This window comes from Dendrobates tinctorius, unplaced genomic scaffold (genome assembly GCF_039654945.1).
Source record: "Dendrobates tinctorius isolate UK_male_01 unplaced genomic scaffold, ASM3965494v1 ptg000014l, whole genome shotgun sequence".
Classification (NCBI taxonomy): Eukaryota; Metazoa; Chordata; class Amphibia; order Anura; family Dendrobatidae; genus Dendrobates; species Dendrobates tinctorius.
The window spans coordinates 20,715,096-20,738,228 of NW_027361682.1; the positions used below are offsets into that span (position 1 = coordinate 20,715,096).

Consider the following 23,133-nt stretch of genomic DNA (forward strand, 5'->3'; position numbering starts at 1 on the left):
TACACACTGATTCACCCTTACGTGTGCATGCTGTCCACTATGTCATCTCAGACCTTCTCTTATAATCCTGAAGAAACTAATAACATAATTTCCAAGTTGAATCTTTCTAGTGAATTTGTAAAAGTCCCCCAAAGGGAAACAAGAGGGAGGGACTTGGAGCGTGAACTGCGACACCAGATCAATCTTGAACTCCATTGTGCCACCTTGACGGAGTATGTTCGTGTCCACAGAATCCCAAGGGTTCTCAGAATCCCACTACGACCCACACAATTTAGTGACTCTTCTGAATTCTGCCAGAAATTTGAAAAAATTTGAAACAAGTGCTCATTTGACTTAATGAATTTGACAGTGGAGCACTTACAAGGTGCTATTGCAACTACCAGTGACACTATCAAGAACACTGAATCACAACTCGCTTCTTCTTGCCCATCAGAAGAATTGAGTGCTGTCAAAGTCAAAATCAAGTCTGTCACTGACTAGCACAAGCGTTATACTGAACACAGAAAGAGAATTAAATTTCAGAGAGACACTGAGGATTATGACAATAATTGGGTGTATCATTGGCGTAATAGAGCCATTTCTCGTTCTGATACTTCTAAGTTTGATTATCGTTCCTCTAATGACTCTTCTACCTCAGGTTCGGAATCAGAAGAGACACTCGTGTTATGAACGGGTCACCGAGGAGGAAAAAAAAACAACAAGCTAAGTCTCAGAAAACCAGAGAGGTTGGTAACTATGCAGATTGCAGATCCCTGATCTTAACCACACAACTAGCAGCAGTCGTGGAGCGTTCCTACGATGGTCCTAGACGCCTCGTCACAACCGGAGAGCTACATAAGCCTAAAGCAGGAAAAGAGGAAAACTAACTGCCCCAGAGCAGACCCCAAAGGAAAGACAGCCCCCCACATGTATTGACGGTGAAGCAAGATGAAAACACAAACAAAGGCAGGAAAATAGGCTGAGCAAACGACTAACTAGAAAGGACAGGAAAGGAAAGCCACTGTCTGCAATCTGCCAAAAAACCCTACAAAAATAATGTCCAACACGTCTGATAGCAAAATTAACCCAAAATTAACCCTGAAGTCACTAGACTTCTCCCACTATATCAGCACTCTGAAATATTCTGAAACAGAGCAAAAAGAGGCCAATCTAATAAGGGACAAAAAGGCAAATTGGCAAATACAGATAAATAGGAGTGGAAGTTCAGCATAGCCCCAGCAGGGGCAAGCTGTCCACACAAGAAACTGAATTGACCAACAAGCGCAAGTGTGAACATTAGCAAAAAACAAACTTGACTGGAAGAGAGCTGAAGTTCAAGACCTGATAAGCAGACATAATCACCAGCACCAGGATAGGGCTGTCTTATATCCAGTCTGATACTCCAGAGATCCAATCGTTATCCTCCTCATCAGGTGGCAGATCACTACCACTTAAACCAACCTCACTACCTCCTGTCACCACCAGAAGGAGAACGGAAGGAGAACTCTCAACTGGTGGAGCAGAAAATGAGCTCATAACACACTCGCACAGGATTGGCCCCTTTTTTTAGACCAACAAAGACATCGTCCATGAAGAAGAGGACCCACCGCAGTCAATGACGGAAGAAGCACAGATTTTTACAGAATGACACGATTCCAGGTATTTGCCCGTTAGTCATTAATATTTCATCCAGGACTCTGGAGTATCGCCGAAAGCAACCTTCTACAGAAAGATTTACCCTTCTGTCCTTCTTTTAAGTTTAGTACTTTTGATATGGACGTGGACTTACACCGCTTTTTTCGCCATATAAGGTTGTTGATGCATTTTGCAACCCCCCGGCGAGCAACGAGCCCACATACCTTCCACAAGTTATAATCAGTGATTTGGGTCTCCGCACCAAGAGCTCCTATAGACCCCCTCTGGGCTCTCATGCCGTTTAAACATTTATCGGTTTCATTGAAAAAGCGTTCCTTAAATTTCACCACAATATGAAAAGTGATCAATTACACTGTCTTCCTAACTTGAGCACCCTAGACTTTCAGGCCTTACAATCACTTCGCAATGATAAGGACACTATCATTAAACGCGCCGATAAAAGCAGAGCTATTGCAGTGATGAACACAGCAGATTACATTAGTGAGGCTACTCGACAAGTGAATGACAATTCATTTTATACTAAACTACCACATGATCCCACAGGAGAGGTAAAAGGGACATCATTGACACTATTCTTACTGGTATATATTACCGAAAGTGCATAAAAGTCTTGAACGTCCTCCAGGCCGACCCATAGCCGCTTCCATGGACTCTATTCTATCGCCACTATCAATCTTCCTAGAGAAGATACTGACCCCACTTATACACAAGTCTCCATCCTTCTTACTAGATAGGGGTGATTTTTTTTAAGAATAATTCAACAATTGGGTGTTATACCCAAAGACTCCATTTTAGTCTCTTTTTACATCAAGGACATATATGTCAATTCCACATCAACATGGTATCATGTGTGTCAGACAACTCCTCACAAACTCCGAGATGGACCCTAACTTAACTGATCTATGCCTAGAACTATAGACAAAAAATAAAAAACTGGAGTCTGAACTGAGAAAGTAAATTAATGTGTATGCACAATGTAAGTGCATATTTACACGTGACCATTAACCAGAGAAAACAAAAAGCACAAATATCCTGAAATAAAAAGTAAAAAATAAACAGCAAATAATGCAAAAAGGTAATAATAATAAGGGTATTTCGATAACATAATTTTGATCAAAATAATGTACAAGCCATCCCGCCATGTCAACCCTTGTGGGACAGTCCTACTCTAGTATTTAACCCCTTAAGCCCCAAGGGTGGTTTGCACGTTCATGACGGGCCAATTTTTACAATTCTGACCACTGTCCCTTTATGAGGTAATAACTCTGAAACGCTTCCATGGATCCTGGGGATTCTGACATTGTTTTCTCGTGACATATTGTACTTCATGTTAGTGGTAAAATTTCATTCAAATAACTTGCGTTTATTTGTAACCAAATTTTTTTTTGTTAGGAAGTTATAAGGGTTAAAAGTTGACCAGCGATTTCTCATTTTTACAACACCATTTTATTTTCAGGGACCACATCACATTTTAAGCCACTTTGAGGGGTCTATATGATAGAAAATACCCAAAAGTGACACCATTCTAAAAACTGCACCCCCCAAGGTGCTCAAAACGACATTCAAGACGTTTATTAACCCTTCAGGTGCTTCACAGGAATTTTTTGAATATTTAAAAAAAAAAATTAACATTTAATTTTTTTTCACAAAAAAAGTACTTCAGGTTAAATTTTTTTTATTTTACCAAGGGTAAAATTAGAAATTGGACTGGAAAAGTTATTGTGCAATTTGTCCAGAGTACGCTGGTACCTGATATATGGGGGGGGGGGGGAACCACTGTTTCGGCGCATGGCAGCGCTCAGAATGGAAGGAGCGCCGTTTGACTTTTTCAATGCAAAATTGGCTGGAATTCAGATCGGACGCCACGTCATGTTTGGAGAGCCCCTGATGTACCTAAATAGTGGAAACCCCCCACAAGTGACCCCATTTTGGAAACTAGACCGCCCAAGGAATGTATCTAGATATGTGGTGAGAAATTTGAACCCACAAGGGCTTCACAGAAGTTTGCAACGTACAGCAGTACAATTAAAAAATCATACTTTTTCCACAAAAATGATCTTTTCACCACCAATTTTTATTTTCCCAAGGGTAACAGGACCCTAAAAGTTATTGTGCAATTTGTCTTGAGTAAGCTGATGCCCCATATGTGGGTGTAAATGACTATTTGGGCGCATGGCAGAGCTCGGAAGGGAAGCAGCGCCATTTGACGTTTTTGGATGGAATTGAGATCGGACACCATGTCGCGTTTGGAAAACCTCTGATGTACCTAAACAGTGGAATCCCCCCACAAATGACCCCATTTTGGAAACTAGACCCCCTAAGTAACTTATCTAGATGTGTGGTGAGCACTTTGAACCCCCAAGGGCTTCACAGAAGTTTATAACGCCCGGGCGTGAAAATAAAAAAAATCGTATTTTTTCCACAAACATGATCATTTAGTCTCCAATTTTTTTATTTTCCCAAGGGTACCAGGATAAATGGACCCCAAAAGTTGTTGTCCAATTTGTCCTGAGTACACTGATACCCCATATGTGGGAGAAAACTACTGTATGGGCACACGTCAGGGCTCGGAAGCGAAGTAGTGACGTTTTGGAATGCAGACTTTGATAGAATGGTCTGCGGGTGTCATGTGCATTTGGAGAGCCTCTGATGTGCCTAAACTATTGAAACTCCCCACAAGTGACCCCATTTTGGAAACTAGACCCCCCACAGAACTTATCTAGATGTGTGGTGAGCACTTTGAACCCCCAAATGCTTCACAGAAGTTTGTAACGTCCAGGCGTGAAAATAAAAAATCATTTTTTTTCCACAAAAATGATATTTTTGCCCCCAATTTTGTATTTTCCTAAGGCAACAGGAGAAATAGGACCCCAAAAGCTGTTTTGCAATTTGTCCTGAGTAGGCTGATACCCCATATCTCGCGAGCATGACGTCATCTCAGGTCCTTCGCACAAAGCATTACTGGGACGGGAAAATGCCGGGAGCGCCGCAGAGCAGATCGGGGGCCGTCGGAAGGTGAGAATAATAATATATATTTTTTTTAATTATTTTAACATCCTACCTATCACATTGCAAGCGATGCCAATCGCGTGGAATGTGCAAGCATTCCGCAAGCAAAAAACGCATGCAAATTCGCATGCGTTTTACCGGCGGCGGGAGTGCGGAAATGTTGCAGAAATTTCCACAGCATTTCTTCAACGTGGGTACATAGCCTTAGTGATCAAACCGCAGACTGAACCCTTAAATTGCCAGACCCTAGAGCAGTGCCCATTATGGATCCCAGACCACCTCACTCATCTTCACTTCTAGATTTTGCTTTGCTGAAGCCCATGACACTAATAGAGCCCAAGTCCCCAGTCGTGAGGCCTGAACACCCTGGCAGCTTTAATCACTATTGTTTACTGACCTGTATGATCTCCATCAGTGTCCGCTTCCAGTTTGAAGAAGACGTCTTCCAGCGTGGTGATAGAAACGCCGTACGTCATCACTCCTAAGCTGCAATCATTGTCTAGAGCAGAAAACAATCCTGAAATACAAAATCATTGTTATTGGCTACTGTAGGACCCCTACCTCCTTTGTCATTTATCTGAGCTTCTCTCACTACTTACACAGAGCCCACATCAGACACAATGAAGAGAAGCTGCTACATGCTTTACCTCTGTAGCTGTTTGTTTTATCCTCCTTTTCCAGATGCTTCATAATACACAGGAATCTTACATAGCTTTATATCTCCCATCTGTTTACAGTCTCCCTCAAAATCGTGGTATTTCCCAGCTCAGAAGTCTCACACAGCTGTCCAAATACTGAGAGAGTGGAGAGCCATTTCCTGCCTCCTTCTTTTAAAGGGACAGAGCTGTTATTACTAAATTATGAGCAATTTTTTTTTTTGCTTTTCCAAATTATATATATTTCAGAAATGTTTATTATTTTTGTCTTCTTTTAACTCATGGAGTTTCCCAGGATATGATGAGTCTCATTTAAAGTATTATCTCTTTCCCCCAGGTATTCTCCCCTATCTATACAGTATCATCTGGCCCTTAAGTATATTCTCCTATAGTATTAATAACGCCATACCATCTCCCCTCTTTCCTCCCCTTTAGTATTGTTTCTCCCACTTCTCAAGTATCATCTCCCCCACCTTAATTACCATCCTCTATTCATTATCATCTCCTCATCCCATATGCCCCCCTCCTGAATAATCCCCCCTCAAGTAACACCTTCCCCATTCCAGTACCATCTCACCACCCAAAGTAATCGCCATAGATTTCTCCACAGGATTATCCTCCACTCCAGTCTAATCTCCCCAGCCGATATCTCTCACCATTCACTAGTATGAGCTCCCAATTCAATATCCCACCTCCTGTATAATCCCCTTTAAGTATATCACGCATGATCTAAGACTAGCATCCTCCATAATCTGAACCTCCCACGCCCGTCTCCAAGACTATTCTCCTGCTGCACCAATTTCCTGAAATACACTACCTCAAACAAACTGGTTAGTCATAATCATCTGGTTAATCATGTTCCCCAGTGTACCTGGGAATATGTCCACATCTTTCAGTGGCAGGGCGTAAATGAGGGAATTCTCCGTTTGCAGCATTAACGTCGCCCTCGGGATATGCTGTGAGATCAGGGATGAAATTGCTTCTATGTTACTAGACGGTTTTATGTCCATGCTGAGGAGACAGAGATTGGCTTATTGTATGAGACAAAATAAAACAAAATCACAAAAAAAAATTCAAAAGTGAAATTACCTTAAACGGTAGCCAACACCCCATTTACTCTTTAAGAAGAGGGAGGATCCCACGCATTTCAGGGCTCCTTGTGATATCACGGCCTTTCGGTCTGAAATAAAAGAAGTTGGGAGCGTTACATAATCAAAACCTAGAATAAAAACAATAAAGAGGTACTCTGCAGTAAATAAAGAATATTAGTAGTACCTATAAAAAACATAAGGTACTTAGCTGACACTACTTTGATAAAAAAAAAACCCATTAAAGATATCCCACTGCACATACTGCTTTTATACCAAACAAGTCCACCTCAAATATTCAAATAATATAAGGCGGTTATATATGGGGATGCAGCTTAGTTCAAAATCCATGGGAACAAGGGCGAACCTTTCCTTAGACGCCACCAGGCATTTGACAGCGTCGATTGGAACTGTTGGTGGGCTGTTTTAAAGGGCATGAGATTCGGTGATAAATTTATTTCAACGATCAAGTTATTATATAATTCTCCCAAGACAAAACTCTGGGTTAATGGTCATATATCGGGATTGTTTGATCTGGGAAGGGGTTAAAGGCAGGGTTGTCTCCTGTTACCCCTTTTTTTTGCAATAGCCATAGAGTCACTTGCCTGTTTGATACAAAATAATCCTGCAATCTCAGGCTTTCGGTGTGGGTCAATAGAGATGAAAATCTCTATATAGGCAGATTATATGCTTATTTTATGGGGGGACCTAGGCATTCTATAGGACCAGTAATAGACATAATTAAAACATAAGGAAAATGGTCTGGCCTTTTAATTAACTGGAGCAAATCGGCACTTACCGGCAAAAACGCTTACAAAACGCTACAAGAAGCATCCCATTGATTTTAATGAATTCTGCACTTTTGAAAATGATCCTTATGCCACAACTCCTTTATTTTCTTCATAATACTCCGATTTGGATTCCTATGTCTTTCTTTCATAACATACATGGGCTGTTTCGTGAAGTCATTTGGAAAAAACAGCAACCCACAATTAAATGTGAAACCCTGCAAAAGGGAAAGGATAAAGGGGGCCTAGCATTTCCAAACACTTGGTTATACTTCATAGCCTCACAGCTACAGCAGATTCAGGGTTGGGGTACAACTGACCACTGTGGAGCTTCGGGTCTGCTAATAAAGAGGGCACTAAATGGGAGATACTACTAGGGGCAAGGGACATTCTCCGTATCAAGGGATTCACAAACTATTCCCCTCTGTGGCACATTTCCAAACTAAGAGAAATAGCTAAACTAGAGGGCTTCGGCGAATGGGAACACAGAGGGATTTTGCTATTGTCCCAAATAATACGCGACTGATCAATCCAAAGTTTTGATCAGATTCGCTCTGGGTTTGACACTCCACATAGAGCCTTCTATCAGTATTTGCAGCTTAGTCATGCCTTCCAGACACAAATTAAGACTACTACGGTAGATATCACTAAATCTTAGATTTAATCGCTACAACATCTAATACAAAGGGCATTATTTCCTCCATTTACAGGATATTATTACTCTTCTATCTATAGAAGCATCCCATGATGGTCAGATCAAAGTGGGAAAAAGATGTTGACCCATATCTGAAGAACAATGGAATGAAATACTAGAAACAACACATATAAATATCTCTATCTGAGTCCCAAAGAATGTCCGAAATTTTCCTTATCCACAGGGTATATAAGACTCCTAATATATTGTTTAACTCCTTTGTGACATTCGATGTACTATACCGTCCATGTGCCCTGGGCCCTAATGCCCATGGACGTTACACTACGTCATGTGCGATCAGCCACGCTCACGGGGGAAGCGCAGTTGATCGCGGCCGGGTGTCAGCTGATTCTCACAGCTGACACCTGGCACTAAGTGCCAGGAGCGGTCACGGACCGCTCCCGGCACTTTAACCCCCGGAACACTGCGAAAAAACATGATCACAGCGTTCCGGAGCCGGCAGAGGGGTTGACAGCCCCTCTGCCTTCGGATCAGAGACTCCGCATCATGACGCGGGGTCCCGATCGCTGCCATGAAGACGCGATGTCGTCATGACGACATCCGGGTCTCCAGCTCTGAGAAACTTCCTGTCATGCGCCGTGCATGTCAGGAAGTCTCTCAGGTTAGTGTTATAGAAGCTGCAGTGCTGACAGCTTCTATAGCATGCAGATCTGCATGCTATAGAAGCGATCAGCATGCACAAAATGAGTGTCCCATAGTGGGACACAGTATAAAAAGTAAGAATTAAATAAAAAAAATTTTAAAATAATTGTAAAAATACTTTTTAAAAAATAATAAAAAAATCAATATTTATTCCATCAATATTTAAATAAAAAAATCTAAACATTAAAAGTACACATATTTAGTATTGCCGCGTCTATAACGACCCGTCCTATAAAACTGCCCCACTTGTTAACCCCTTTAGTGAACACCATTAAAAATAAAAAAAAAAAAACAAGGCAAAAACACAAATGCTTTATCATCATGCCACCAAACAAAGAGTGGACTACCACGCGATCAAAAAGATACATAAACGTGGTACCGCTGAAAATGTCATCTTGTCCTGCAAAAAACAAGCCACCATATAGAATCATGACTATAAAAATAAAAAAGTTACAGCTCTTAGAACAAAGGGATGCAAGAATAATTATTTTTTCTATAAAATAGTTTTTATTGTATAAAAGCGCTAAAACATAAAAAAAAGATATAAATGAGGTATCGCTGCAATCGTACTGACCCGAACAATAAAATTGCTTTATCATTTTTACCACACGCGGAATGGTGTAACCACCCCCCCCCCGCAAAAGAAATTCATGAATTGCTGGTTTTTGTTCATTCTGACTCCCTAAAATCGGAATAAAAAGCGATCAAAAAATATCATGTAAAATAACTAATAATATTAGTGTGCGCTTGGAACACTCAAAGAAGAGGGAAATCTAAATTGGGTGGTTATAGAAAAAAAAAAAAACCTCTTATAAGTGCTCTTTATGTAGCTGGATAATAGCGAGAAAATAGCAATTAGTAATAGTCAATTGTAAGACCTCAGAAGAAGTGCTTAAGGGAAAAAGAATATATATAGATGCTGGTGGCAATCTTAGTTCCAACCTGAACAATCACAAACTAAAAAGGCATGAGTGAGGGTAAAAACCTGAAATCACTGAACAGGTTATATACTGCAGGGTAATTCTCCCTGATAGTAGCTTAAAAAAAAAAAAAAAAAAAAAAAAAGTCAAAGTCAAATTGCAGCCTGTGAACGGCTGTGCAGAGTAGCCGCAATAGTAAATACACAAGTCAGAGAGCGGTACCTGTAAAGATAATGCGATGCGAAGTCCTCACTCCAGTAAGCGGTGCAAGTTAAAATAGCGCTTTTTGCTCCAGCGCTTGGAAAAGGAGGGGGGGGTTTGTACACTGGGGTATAGACGAGTTACAGGGGCTGCCCCAGCCGTTGGCAGCCTCCTGTCAGTGTACCTCCAGCTGTGGAGCAGACGTGAGCGGCCTCTCGTGCTCCCGGCGTCTGTGAGCTGCTCCAGGTATACAGGACCTTCATGATGTGAGTCAACACATGACCACGTCAGTTTCACTTGCTGGTGATTGCGACGGGGACCAATGGACTTTCCAACATGTTTCAAAGACTAACTGTCTTCTTCCTCAGGGATGGTCCCCCCAACCACAGGAGGATTATTTAAGCAGTCCCGCAGCTTAGGCAAGTTTAACCCAATTAACTTAATAGAAGCCAAAAAGTTCAATTTCACTATTTAACCCCTTCGGTATTAGGGTGTCCAATGCAAATATCCAGCGGCTCACAGCGCGCGACATTAGCTTTATATGGTTGCCTTTACGCACTTGTGGCTTAACATGTTCAATTCCTGTGAAGATAAGGTTATTCACAGAGCCTCCATGACATTCTGAAAAATGTTTAGAGAGGGGATGACCCAGAAATTTTTTCTTTATATTTCTTATATGTTCCTTAATCCTTATCTGCAGGGATCTTTTCGTGCGTCCTACATATACCTTCTGGCATGGACATTTGATGGTATATATGACACTCTCCATTTTACAAGTAATAAAATCTGATATTTCCAATTTATTAGAATTATTGCTCCCCATAGCCCATTGTTGTTTAGGGCTCCTAGTTTGTTGGCAAGCCCTGCATTTTTTGCAGGGAAAAAAACCTTTCAAATTGCCTATAAAAGATGGAGTAGGTGCATTAACATGGTTATTTAATACAGTGGTGGCAATCATACTACCAATATTACGGGCTTTTCTGTAAACGAACTTTGGACCTGGTGGAATTGAGCATCCTATAATTTTATCCTCTTTCAAAATGTCCCAATGTTTTTTGACAATTCTAGTCAAAATATGACAGTTTGAGTTGTATTCGGTTATAATAGGGATAAAATCATCAAAGGGAGTATTTTTCTTATTTATATTGTTTATCCTTCTCAGAGTAGCACTAGGTTTATTTCTAGCTGTTATATTTGCTTCCTCCAGAAGTGAGTTGTTGTAGCCTTTCTCCAGAAATTGATGAGTTAGCGCAGATGCTTTGGAATCATAATCCTGAATTTTAGAGCAATTCCTGCGAATTCTGATGTACTGACTCTTAGGTACATTTAATAGCCAATTAGGTAAATGGCAGCTGTCTATTGGGATGTAGCTGTTTGCATCTGTAGGCTTATGGAAGACACAGGTTTGAATGGAGTCATCCTCAATAAAAATACTTAGATCTAAAAAATTAATACTGCTGGTACTGTAGGTGGTAGAGGTAAAGTTTAAAAAATATTCATTTTTATTAATATCCGCTAAAAACAAATCTAATGATTCTCGGCCACCAGACCAAATAAAAACAACGTCGTCAATGAAACGTTTCCAAAGTACCAGGTCCGCACGTAGCTCCCCGGAAGGGTAAATTGTGTCCTCCTCCCATTTTCCCACATACAAATTGGCGTAACTTGGCGCAAACCTGGTACCCATCGCGGTCCCCCATTGCTGGGTGTAGTAGTCCGCCAAATATTTAAAATAGTTGTGGGTTAAAATAAATTGCATACATTCATGTAAAAATTCAGCCTGTATGTCTGGAACTATTCCATGTTTCTTTAAAAAATAGGTGGCGGCATAACAGCCTTTTTCATTTTGGATCACCGTATACAGAGAAGTGATGTCTAATGAACCTAAAATATAATGATCCTGCCATCCTACCTCCCCCAGCAGTTGCAATACATGGGTGCTATCCCTAACTCGTCTATACCCCAGTGTACAAACCCCCCCTCCTTTTCCAAGCGCTGGAGCAAAAAGCGCTATTTTAACTTGCACCGCTTACTGGAGTGAGGACTTCGCATCGCATTATCTTTACAGGTACCGCTCTCTGACTTGTGCATTTACTATTGCGGCTACTCTGCACAGCCGTTCACAGGCTGCAATTTGACTTTGACTTTTTTTTTTTTTTTTTTAAGCTACTATCAGGGAGAATTACCCTGCAGTATATAACCTGTTCAGTGATTTCAGGTTTTTACCCTCACTCATGCCTTTTTAGTTTGTGATTATTCAGGTTGGAACTAAGATTGCCACCAGCATCTATATATATTCTTTTTCCCTTAAGCACTTCTTCTGAGGTCTTACAATTGACTATTGCTAATTGCTATTATCTCGCTATTATCCAGCTACATAAAGAGCACTTATAAGAGGTTTTTTTTTTCTATAACCACCCAATTTAGATTTCCCTCTTCTTTGAGTGTTCCAAGAGCACACTAATATTATTAGTTATTTTACCTTATTTCTTTGACACCCTTGTGACAGGTGTCTTAGTGTTTGCTGCTGGAATTACACTCATACACAAGCGCCACTGAATCTCCATTTGTAAAAAATATGTGCCCAAAAATGGTACCAATAAAAACGTCAACTTGTCCCGCAAAAAAAAGACCTCACATGACTCTGTGGGACAAAATATGGAAAAATTATAGCTCTCAAAATGTGGTGATGTAAAAAATATTTTTTTGCAATAAAAGGAGTCTTTTATTGTGTGACAGATGCCAAACATAAAAACCAGCTATAAATAGTAAATAACCCCCCCCTTTATCACCCCCTTAGTTAGGGAAAAATAATAAAATTAAAAAAATGTATTTATTTATATCTTCCCATGACGGTTAGGGCTAGGGTTAGGGATATGGTTAGGGTTGGGGCTAAAGTTAGGGTTGGGGCTAAATTTAGGGTTGGGGTTACTGTTGGGATTAGGGTTAGGGTTGGATTAGGGGTGTGTTAGGGTTATGGTTGTGATTAGGGTTAGGTGTGTGTTGGGGCTAGGGTTGGAGTTACAATTGGGGGGGTTTCCACTGTTTAGGCACATCAGGGGCTCTCCAAACGCGACATGGCGTCCGATCTCAATTCCAGCCAATTTTGCGTTAAAAAGTCAAACGGCGCTCCTTCCCTTCCAAGCTCTGTCATGCGCATAAACAGTGGTTTACCCCCACATATAGGGTATCAGCCTACTCCGGACAAATTGCACAACAACTTTTGGGGTCCAATTTCTCCGGTTACCCTTGGGAAAATAAAAAGTTGGGGACGAAAAGATCATTTTTGTGAAAAAATATGATTTTTTATGTTTACGGCTGTACATTATAAACTTCAGTGAAGCACTTGGGGGTTCAAAGTGCTCACCACACATCTAGATAAGTTCCTTAGGGGGTCTTCTTTCCAAAATGTTGTCACTTGTGGGGGGTTTCCACTGTTTAGACACATCAGGGGCTCTCCAAAAACGACATGGTGTCCAGTCTCAATTCCAGCCAATTTTGCATTAAAAAGTCGAACGGCGCTTCTTCCCTTCCGAGCTCTGCCATGCACCCAAACAGTGGTTTACCTGCATATATGGGGTATCAGCGTACTCAGGACAAATTGTACAACAACTTTCGGGGTCCAATTTCTCCTGTTAACCTTGGTAAATTTTTGGTGAAAAAAAGTTAAATGTTCATTTTTTTTTTTAAACATTCCAAAAATTCCTGTGAAACACCTGAAGAGTTAATAAACGTCTTGAATGTGGTTTTGAGCACCTTGAGGGGTGCAGTTTTTAGAATAGTGTCAGTTTTGGGTATTTTCTCTCATATAGACTCCTCAAAGTGACTTCAAATGTGATGTGGTCCCTAAAAAAATGGTTTTGGAAATTTTGTTGTAAAAATTAGAAATCGCTGGTCAACTTTTAACCCTTATAATAACTTCCTAACTAAAAAAAACTTTTGGTTCCAAAATTGTGCTGATGTATAGTAGACATGTGGAAAATGTTACTAATTAAGTATTTTGTGTGACATATCTCTGTGATTTAAGGGCATGAAAATTCAAAGTAGAAAAATTGCGAAATGATCAACATTTTCGACAAATTTCCATTTTTTTTTCACAAATAAACGCAAGTCATATCAAAGAAATTTTACCCCTATCATGAAGTACAATTTGTCACGAGAAAGCAATGTCAGAATCACCAGGATCCATGGAAGCATTCCAGAGTAATTACCTCATAAATGGACAGTTGTCAGAATTGTAAAAATTGGCCTGGTCGTTAACATGCAAACCACCCTTGGGGGTAAAGGGGTTAAAACTGAGGCTTTGACTGAAGACTCATGTCCAAGATGCGGTATGAATGCGGCCCATCTGAGGCATATGCTATGGGAATGTGTTGATATAGGCCACTACTGATTGGGGTGACTTCCCTGATTAAACAAGTATTTGAGATACACATACAACTTGATCCTAGGGTGTGCATACTGCGCCTTCTGGGGGGTGGGGGTAGATTTAAGTTCTCCTGTAACTACAGCCATTCTGAGAACATCGGTTCTGGACAGGAAATTGTTAACATTGCACTGGTTAGACCGTAATCCCCCAACATTGGAAGAATTGAAAGTTAAAATTAATAATACCCTATGCCTGAAGAGAGGTACTTACATTAAAAGGAACTCATTAAAAAAGTTTATAAATGTATGGGAACGGTGGCTGGTCACCCCTGGGTGGCATCTTTGGACCTACTCAGAATAACTGTACTAGAACGTTTGGCTATTTTGGCTTTTTAAATATTGTATGATGAGGAAATATAGATAACAATTATTTTCTGTTTGTAAGCATGTTGTTAGAGAACATACAACCAATACTAATGTATAATGTATGCAATTGTTTATAAAATCAATTAATCAACAAAAATGATCTGATTGAAAAAAAAAACTACAAGCTGAATCCCAATCAGGGTGGTCCCTAACTCTAGTAACCCACCTCGCTATGTGCCAGCAGACCTCAAAATAGACGGGGGCAGAGCAAGTCCTGGGTCTGACTGTATTTTGCACCCTCTGTGGAAAGTTACATAGACACCTTGCCAAGGTGGAATGGCTTTTGCGCTCTTCTTATGCTAGGCTTTTGCACCCACACACAGGGCTGCCATCCAGGCATTACTGCCCTAACTGGCGTACGGGGCCCGATGAGCAGAGGGCGCCCGACGCACGATCAGTTATAATCTGTTGCCGTGCAGGAGATTCCTCCCACACAGTAACAGTTAACAGCCACCAGCCAATCACAGACCAGCAGCTGACATCAGCACGCACGTCTCCTACGTATGATGTCACTGTCATACACCAGAACAACGCTGCGCGCCTCAGCTGAATCGGTGAGGAGGACACACCACAGGAGCTCGGCCAGGTAAAGAAAATACTTTTTTTTGTAAAACCACAGTATGGGGCATATTATACCAGTATGGGGTTGGGGTGCATTATATCCCTATGGGGCTGCTGCATTATACTATGGGGTGCATTATACTATGGGGCTGCTGCATTATACTATGGGTGCAATATACTATGGGGCTGCTGCATTATACTATGGGTGCATTATACTATGGGGCTGCTGCATTATATTATGGTAGCATTATACTATGGGGCTGCTGCATTATACTATGAAGCTGCTGCATTATACTCCTATGGGGGTGCATTATACTGGTATTGGGGTGAGCACGGTGGCTCAGTGGTTAGCGCTGCAGCCTTGCAGCGCTGGAGTCTTGGGTTTGAATCCCACCAAGGACAACATCAGCAAGGAGTTTGTATGTTCTCCACGTGTTTGCGTGGGTTTCCTCCGGGCACTCCGGTATCCGCCCACACTATAAAGACATACTGATAGGGAATTTAGATTGTGAGCCCCATCAGGGACAGTGATGAAAATGTGTGCAAACTGTAAAGCGCTGAGGAATATGTTAGCGCTATATAAAAATAAAGATTATTATTATTATTATAGTACTATATGGTGTATTATACTGCTAAGGACAACATCTGCAAGGAGTTTGTATGTTCTCCCCGTGTTTGCGTGGGTTTCCTCCGGGCACTCCGGTTTCCTCCCACATTCTAAAGACATACTATAATAGGGAATTTAGATTGTGAGCCCCATCGGGGACAGTGATGATGATGTGTGCAAAAATGTAAAGCGCTGCGGAATATGTTAGCGCTATATAAAAATAAAGATTATTTATTATTATTTATGTGGTGTATTATAGTACTATAGGGTGCATTACACTGCTATGGGGGTCCAGTAACCTGCAATGGGGGTGCATTATAGTACTATAGGGTGCATTATAGTACAATAAGATGCATTTTATACTGCTATGGGGGTGCATTATACTAGTATGTGGGTGCATTATACTATATATGACTATGGGGTACATTATACTACTATAAGTGTGCATTATACTGTTATATATGACTATGGGGTACATTATACTATTATGGATGACTATGGGGGCAATATGGAGAGACATGGGGGGGAAGTATGGAGAGACATGAGGCAGAATGGGAGGACACATGGATCCAGAATGTGGGATATTATTATTGTAGGGGCTAATTAAAGGATATTATTTTTGCGTACACTGTTTTCAGTGTTGGGGAGGAGATGTCCTGTTACTTTGCAGGGCAACACGGTTGCTTATTTTCTTTATCTGGTGTAGTGTAGAGGTTGGTGAAAAAATGGGGAATATGCTCTAGATAATTGTGTTATTTTCTACAGAAACGAATCCTGGCTTGAAGAAGTGATGGTGGTATGCACTGGATGAAGATGAAAAGCGAAGATGAAGGACTTCAACTAGAGATGTCACCGGTGAGTCAGTGTGTTACCTGTACACAGACACTATATACAGAGTTACTATGTATAATGTCACCGGTGATCACTATTACCTGTACACTGACACTATATACAGAGCTCCTGTGTATAATGTCACCGGTGATCACTGTAGTACTTGTACACTATATACAGAGCTACTGTGTATAATGTCACCGGTGATCACTGTATTACCTGTACACGGACACTGTATACGAAGTACAGATCTCCTGCGTATAATGGCACTTATGTTGATATTAGTACTGTTTTTTTTTATTGATGATCAGTATTGTAGTATTCAGTCACTATGTTGTGGTAATATGTGATCTGGTCATGGTGTGGCTGTATTTGTTCCTTGGATGTGCTATTACTTGGTCACTATGTGGTGGTAATACGTGATCCGGTCACGGCGTGGCGGCATTTGTTCCTTGTATTTGCTATTATTCGGTCACTATGGTGATAATATGTGATCTAGTCAGGGTGTGGCGCTATTTCTTCCTTGTATGTAGCATTTTTCTGTCACCATGTGGTGGTAATATGGTGTCTGGTCATGGTGTGGCGGTATTTGTTCCTTGTTTTTGAAACTATTGGTCATTTTAAAAATTGAAAAATAAATAATAATATACCTAAATTGCATTGAATATTTTAACAAATGTTTAGTAAGTTAGAGTAGAGCACGGCCAAAAGAGTCTACATTGTCAAAGTGACGGATTAAAAAATCTTTTGGCCAAAACAAAAGCTGCTGGTTATATATGTGGTGATGGGAACTGTAAATGTGTGATTAGTGAGGATATGGTGCAGAAGTGGAGTTTTTCCAAGAGAGGGCGGTGGGACTGCGGATGGGTCGAGGGGTGGAGGTAGGTAGGAGTGGGGCGGAGCCTGGGTGGACTCTGAAGGGGGGCCCGAAAATTTTGCTAGTATGGGGCCCGAAATTCCTAGTGGCAGCCCTGCACACATTGCACTTATACCAACAAGTATGCCGGCCCAGGTTTTCAGTTCTGTGTTACATAGTCAGTTTGTTATAAAAACCAAGAAACTTTTTTTTCGTGGCTACAATTTTCGTTTTTACAAATTGTATTTTTTTTTTCAGGGTGGTTTCGGGGTACAGGTTTTCTTTTTTATTTACGGAATTTTTGTTATTTTAAGTTTGTAGTTTATACAGAATCTCCTCTTAAATTCTTACAGTTATTACATGTAAGTGAGTTTCTTGTGGACTTTTTTTTATTTTTAATTTTTTTACATTTTATTTTAAAATTATATTGATAATATGAGAAATATAAGATTTGCAGGGCTCTGGTCCAGCAGTCACGTCAGTAGTCTGTGGCTACTGGACCAGAGCCATGCAAACCTCCTCTTACCTGTCGGTATCCCCGACGTCTCTTGTGATTTGCTGGCTAATTAAAAAAGGAGCCAAGAATTCCGACAGGAAGGCGGAGGCTCGCAGGGCTCTGGTCCTTTGGTCACCATACACATAACATAGATGGCTTGTCTCACCAGGATCAAGTTCAGACTCTAATGTGTATGGAGGACCCTAATGTGCCATAAAAGCAGTGTACTGACAACTCTGGGGTACTTTCTATGTTCTCACAGCTGAGGGCACAAGGAAGGACACCCTGAACTTGTCCATGACACAAATCAAAGGAAGTAGGCCACCTTTGATCAATCAGTGGTACCTATTGACCAAAGGTGATCAAATAGTTAAATAGAGCAGATCACAGGATACTATTCATGGACAAGGAGCTAAAAAGGGCCTCTGTAATATCCACATTGGTAGAATTAAGAGGTTAAACCTCACCTAGAGAACGGAAAAGTCAAGTTACATATATGGTTTTTTTCCATTGATATATCCGTTTTAGGTCTTGGTTTTTTTGTAGGACTTGTGCTTTTAAGCGCCATAGTACATCTTAAATCAATGAAAAACTTGTAAAAGTTGGTTGTCAGAATGAAAAAAATGTGCCTTACTTTTTGAATTTCGTTTTTTGGCATCCATTGTGCATTAAACACCTTTTTTTAGTTTAAAGTTAGTTGCCTAGGAGACCGACCACTGCTGCTGACGATCCTGATGAGCTGCAGAACAGAATCTAAAAGAACTTTTAAATGCTGTGTATGTTCTACTGTCCAGCAGCGGTGGTCGGTATACAAATCATCAAACTGTAAACAAAAGAAAAGTGCTAATATCTCAGGCAAGGCTGATAATTTTAAGAAGCAGTAAACTGCAGACTTGCTTGTATTTACAAGTTCTAACCGACAAAATCAGTAATTCAACAGTCTGTAAGATGTGCAGAAATTCTATAGCGGTATAGATGCATATTCATTCATCCACCAGCCTCTATGATGAGGAAATGACATGTTTTCTCTAATTACAGTTATATGAATTACTGGAAGCAGGTAACAACGGGGGTCTACGTGGGAGTAATGTAATATAATGATACACGAGTCAGGGTATAATTCTAGGGAAGTGGCGATAATTGTAAGGCGCAGTTGTGCTGATACTAATAACAGGCGGATAGATGTGGGAAGCGTGTGAAACAGTAATTTATAAGATTATCGAAATGTTTAACATATCACAAATGATACCCAACACATAAGGCAATGATATTATGGTTTCATTATACCCATGGTTGTTCCTTTATTTATTCCTGTACAGATTTTCATGTAGTGAGACCCGACTGATAACTGCGGAAAACAGCTGTAAAAAAGGTGACCTTTTATTAATTTTTCGGGTTTTAACAATGTTTTTCGAAAAGTTTGAAAACACACTTTCATTATTTCAGCTTTTATTTTTTTTTCACTTTCGTTTTTTTGACTTGTACTAGTCATTGAAATTTTTATGCGTTAAATTCTTCAAAACGGGGCTTGTGATTAACCCATTTCCTACATTAAACGTACTATTCCATCCATGTGACCTGGGACCTAAGTCCCAAGGACGGAATAGTACGTCTAGCGCGGTCAGCGGCGCTGATGGCGGCCGAGTGTTAACTGATTATCACAGCTGACACCCGGCACTATGTGTCAGGGGCGGTCACGGAGAAGAAGCCACATAGAGAGTGGTGATACGCGTGGGGTTTTGCTCCCCCCACTCTTTTACCCCACAGGCTATCTCTAGCATTCATTTGGCACTCTATCCCTTTGTATGCTGAAATACCTTCTGTTCTTTTGTGTACTTGCCAGTCCAGAGGTTATCAGACCTCTACTCTCACAGTCAGGTATTTGACATTTTGGGCTATTGTGTACACTCCATTTTGGAATTTGTAATTGAGAGGCTCATTTATAGATTCTTTTGCCTCCTTTTTTTGCCTATATGGTGCTGTAAATTGCGTTTTTTTCCTTGCATATCAAGGCCTCCTCTTCTATTTATGGTCACTTTATCTCATGCGTTTTGCCTACTATAACTAATGCATTAGAGGTGGTCTGTTTGATACTCATTTACATATTTATACTGGAATATGGGGTCTATGTTGTGGGAGAGTCACTAGATCAGTATTTCATGATTGTGACATGATTGCATTTTTTGCCTTTTAAATGTTTTTAATTTCTTTTTTGCTGTTTCGTGTACATGTCATGAACTAATAAATAAATTTGTATTTTGTCATATACTTTGGAGGTCCCATATTTGGATGTACTACTTTCCCTTCGTTTCTCAGGTGTGCCACTGTTGTCATATTGTCATAGACTCTGATATGATGACCCTGGACCAGGTGTCTTGCAGCCAGGAGAGCTTCTTCCACTGCTTTCATCTCCCTGAAATTGGAAGATCTCGTACTCACTTCTTGACTCCATAACCCCTGGAATGGCAGCTGGGATACCATGGCTCCCCAGCCTTTTTTTGCTGGCATCTGATCTTACTGTGACCAAGGGGACATTGGACCAGCTGACGCCTCTGCGCAGATTTTTGTGGTCCATCTACCAAGCCAGTGAGGCTTTTACCTTTCCTGAGGTCAGGACTCTCCTGTGTAGGCAATTGTGATCTCTGTTTAATTTCCCAAGATATGGGACTGGAGGATTTTGGAATGGGCCTGCGCCCTGAGCACTGACTGGATGCAGGACGTCCTCAACCCTAGTACTGACATAGCTGACTGGAGGGTCGGGGACCTCTGCTTTCTGAAGCTCGAGATCTTTGATATTATAGTCACTTGATGATCTTCCAGAAGGAAGGACATCTGTTTTCTTGAGTCTAAGAGGACTCCCAAAAACCTTATTTCCTGAGAGGGTTGGATCTGTGATTTTTTATATTCGGGATCCACCCCAGAGATCGGAGAATATGCAGAGTTTGAGCTACCTGGTTTTCCAGAGTCTGGTAGGAGATTCCTATTATCAATAGGTCGTTCTGCTGAGGTACAATGCATAAACCCTGGCCTCGGATGTGGGACACAGCTTCCGCCCTAATTTTTGAAAATACCCGTGGGGCAGAGGATATCCCAAAGGGAAGCACTTTTCTCTGGACCCCGACGGACCACCAACCTTAGATATTTTCTGTGAGCAGGATGTATAGGAATGTGAAAGTAGGCATCATTCAGGACTATGGTTGCCCTGAAGGAATGAGGGCCTATCAAGGGAATGGCAGCCTTTACTCCTTTAAGTTAATTATTATCCTCTCCTGTGGGCTTCTTTACTATTAATAGCCTGGAATAATGACCCTTTCATGCTCTCCCACAGGGGACTGAGATATGGCGCTTGATTGCAGGAGGAGTTGAATGCCGGACTTTAGCGTTGCCAAAGCCTCCCGAGATGGTAGGGAGGTGACTCTCAGACTCCTCAGGGAGGAAGATTCGAATTCCAGAAGAAGGCCGTCCTTGATTACTCTGAGGACTCAGGGGCTGTTGGAGATTAACTGCCAAGAGTGGAAAAATTTTGAAAGCCTTCCCCCCCACCGGGTCCGAGTCATTGTTTCTCCTGCTGCTGCTGGGGGACTAGGATATTACTGCCTCTCCCCTTAGTATAGCTCCATCCCTTCCCTTTTGGCTGGGATGACTGGTTCTGGGGGGCTCGAAAAAAACGCTTCCTTGGGGTCTTTTGCTCAGGAAGCACTTTCTTTTTAACTGTGGCCTTTTCAAGGATTTCATCCAGAGCTGGGCCAAAGACGTGTACACCACTGAAGGGGATGGAAATAGAGCTTAACCCTGAAGGTAACATCCCCGCTCCATGTTTTAAGCCAGAGGGCTTGCCTGGCAGAATTAGATTGCACTAAAGATCTGGCAGAGGTACGGATTATCTCCATAGATGCTTCCGCCAGGAAGCCTGTAGCCCTCTGTAATATGGGAAGGGAGTCAAGAAGCTCACCCCTTCAGGTCCCCTGAGAAATATGATTTTCTAGCTCCTCTATCCACTGGAAGAGGGATCTAGAAACGCACGTGGAAGCAATTCCCGATTTTAAAGCAGAGGTCTCCCAGACTTTTCTGATAAGGCTATTTTACGGTCCCTCGGACCTTAAGCTGGGATGCATCGTCAAATGGAAGAACTGTCTTTTTTACGACTCCTGCCACCTGAACATCCACTTTCGGAATCGATTGCGGGCTGGTCCCTCAAGCTGCTTAGCAGCCGCCATCTGGCAAATGCAGTCACGCTCCGCCTAGAATGGCAGGCGGCACCCCATTTGAATGCATCACCCTCCAGTGGGAACCTATGTTTAAGTTCTGATGGAGCGGAATAGTTTACGGGTACTCCCATTCCTGGGAGATCATGTCCACTATGGACCTATGTCTGTTTGGCTCCCTCCAACACATTTATGTCACAGGACCAGGGATTCCTAGCCAGTCCTCTAGTCCCATGGTGCACGAACTGCACTAACCAGCTCCTCCACCTACTCCGAATAAAAAAGATATCTTCTGGCTTCAGAGGTTCTAGGGGCTCTCGGCTCCTCTCATCTCTCAGATCATGAGTCGTCTGAAAACATTTTTTTTTTTTTTCGAGGGAGGTGAGCCCGCAGACGAAGGAGGTGGAGGAGGGAAGAACCTTGGAGGATAGGTGGCAGCCCACCTGAGCACAGGGAGAACACTTGCAGATGTCATCCACCAGTGCTTTGCGCCCTGACCACTAGGTCTGTGCATGCCTGACAATTTCCCCCCCCCCATGTTGTGGGGAGTTTTATGCTACATACGGCGCATTTAACAGACTTTTTTGTGGTATTGGTGCCTTTATTGGAGGACTTGTCTCCCTACAAGACAGGAGAGAAGTATTTTGAGAACTTAGACCCCTATACCCAGGACAGCACCACTAGGACCCACCCCAATAGGCACTCACTGTGGCAGCGCTGAGCTCTGCAGATGCAGGGCAGGAAGAACTATCCATGCTGACAGGGGATTCGTCTTACCTGTCGGCATCTTCCGGCGGGTTTGTAAAAGGGTCAAACCCGCCCTCAGCGCTTCTTTCATTTTTCCCCCTCCTCCTCCCAAGGTCCGAGCAGGCACAGTCATTTCTGGCGTGCTCTGCACGCTGTCAGCTATCCGGGGGCTCGCCATAAGCCGGACCGGAAGTCACCTGCGCTTCAAGGTGGAACGGAAACCTCGGAAGTGTGCCACTTCCAGGACGCCGACAGCCGTGCATGTAGGAGGAGGAGAGACCAGAGAGCTACGGGAGGCCTCCGGTCGGGGATCACTGGCCCGCTTTACCCCCAGGGAGCACAAGTAGGCCAGGAAGGTCCCGAATTCAAAGGAAGACAGGAG

General features: G+C 41.9%; 1 protein-coding gene across 1 annotated transcript in view; it reads right to left on the reverse strand.

Annotated features, from left to right (window-relative positions):
• Nucleotides 1–23,133, reverse strand: part of ABCA5 (ATP binding cassette subfamily A member 5) — a 244,628-nt gene that overhangs the window by 102,991 nt on the left and 118,504 nt on the right. The window contains exons 16-18 of the mRNA XM_073559971.1: nucleotides 6,390–6,480; nucleotides 6,172–6,311; nucleotides 5,042–5,161 (exon numbers count right to left, since the gene is read on the reverse strand). Of these exons, the coding sequence (XP_073416072.1) occupies nucleotides 5,042–5,161; nucleotides 6,172–6,311; nucleotides 6,390–6,480 (351 nt within the window). The remainder of the gene's footprint in view (nucleotides 1–5,041; nucleotides 5,162–6,171; nucleotides 6,312–6,389; nucleotides 6,481–23,133) is intronic.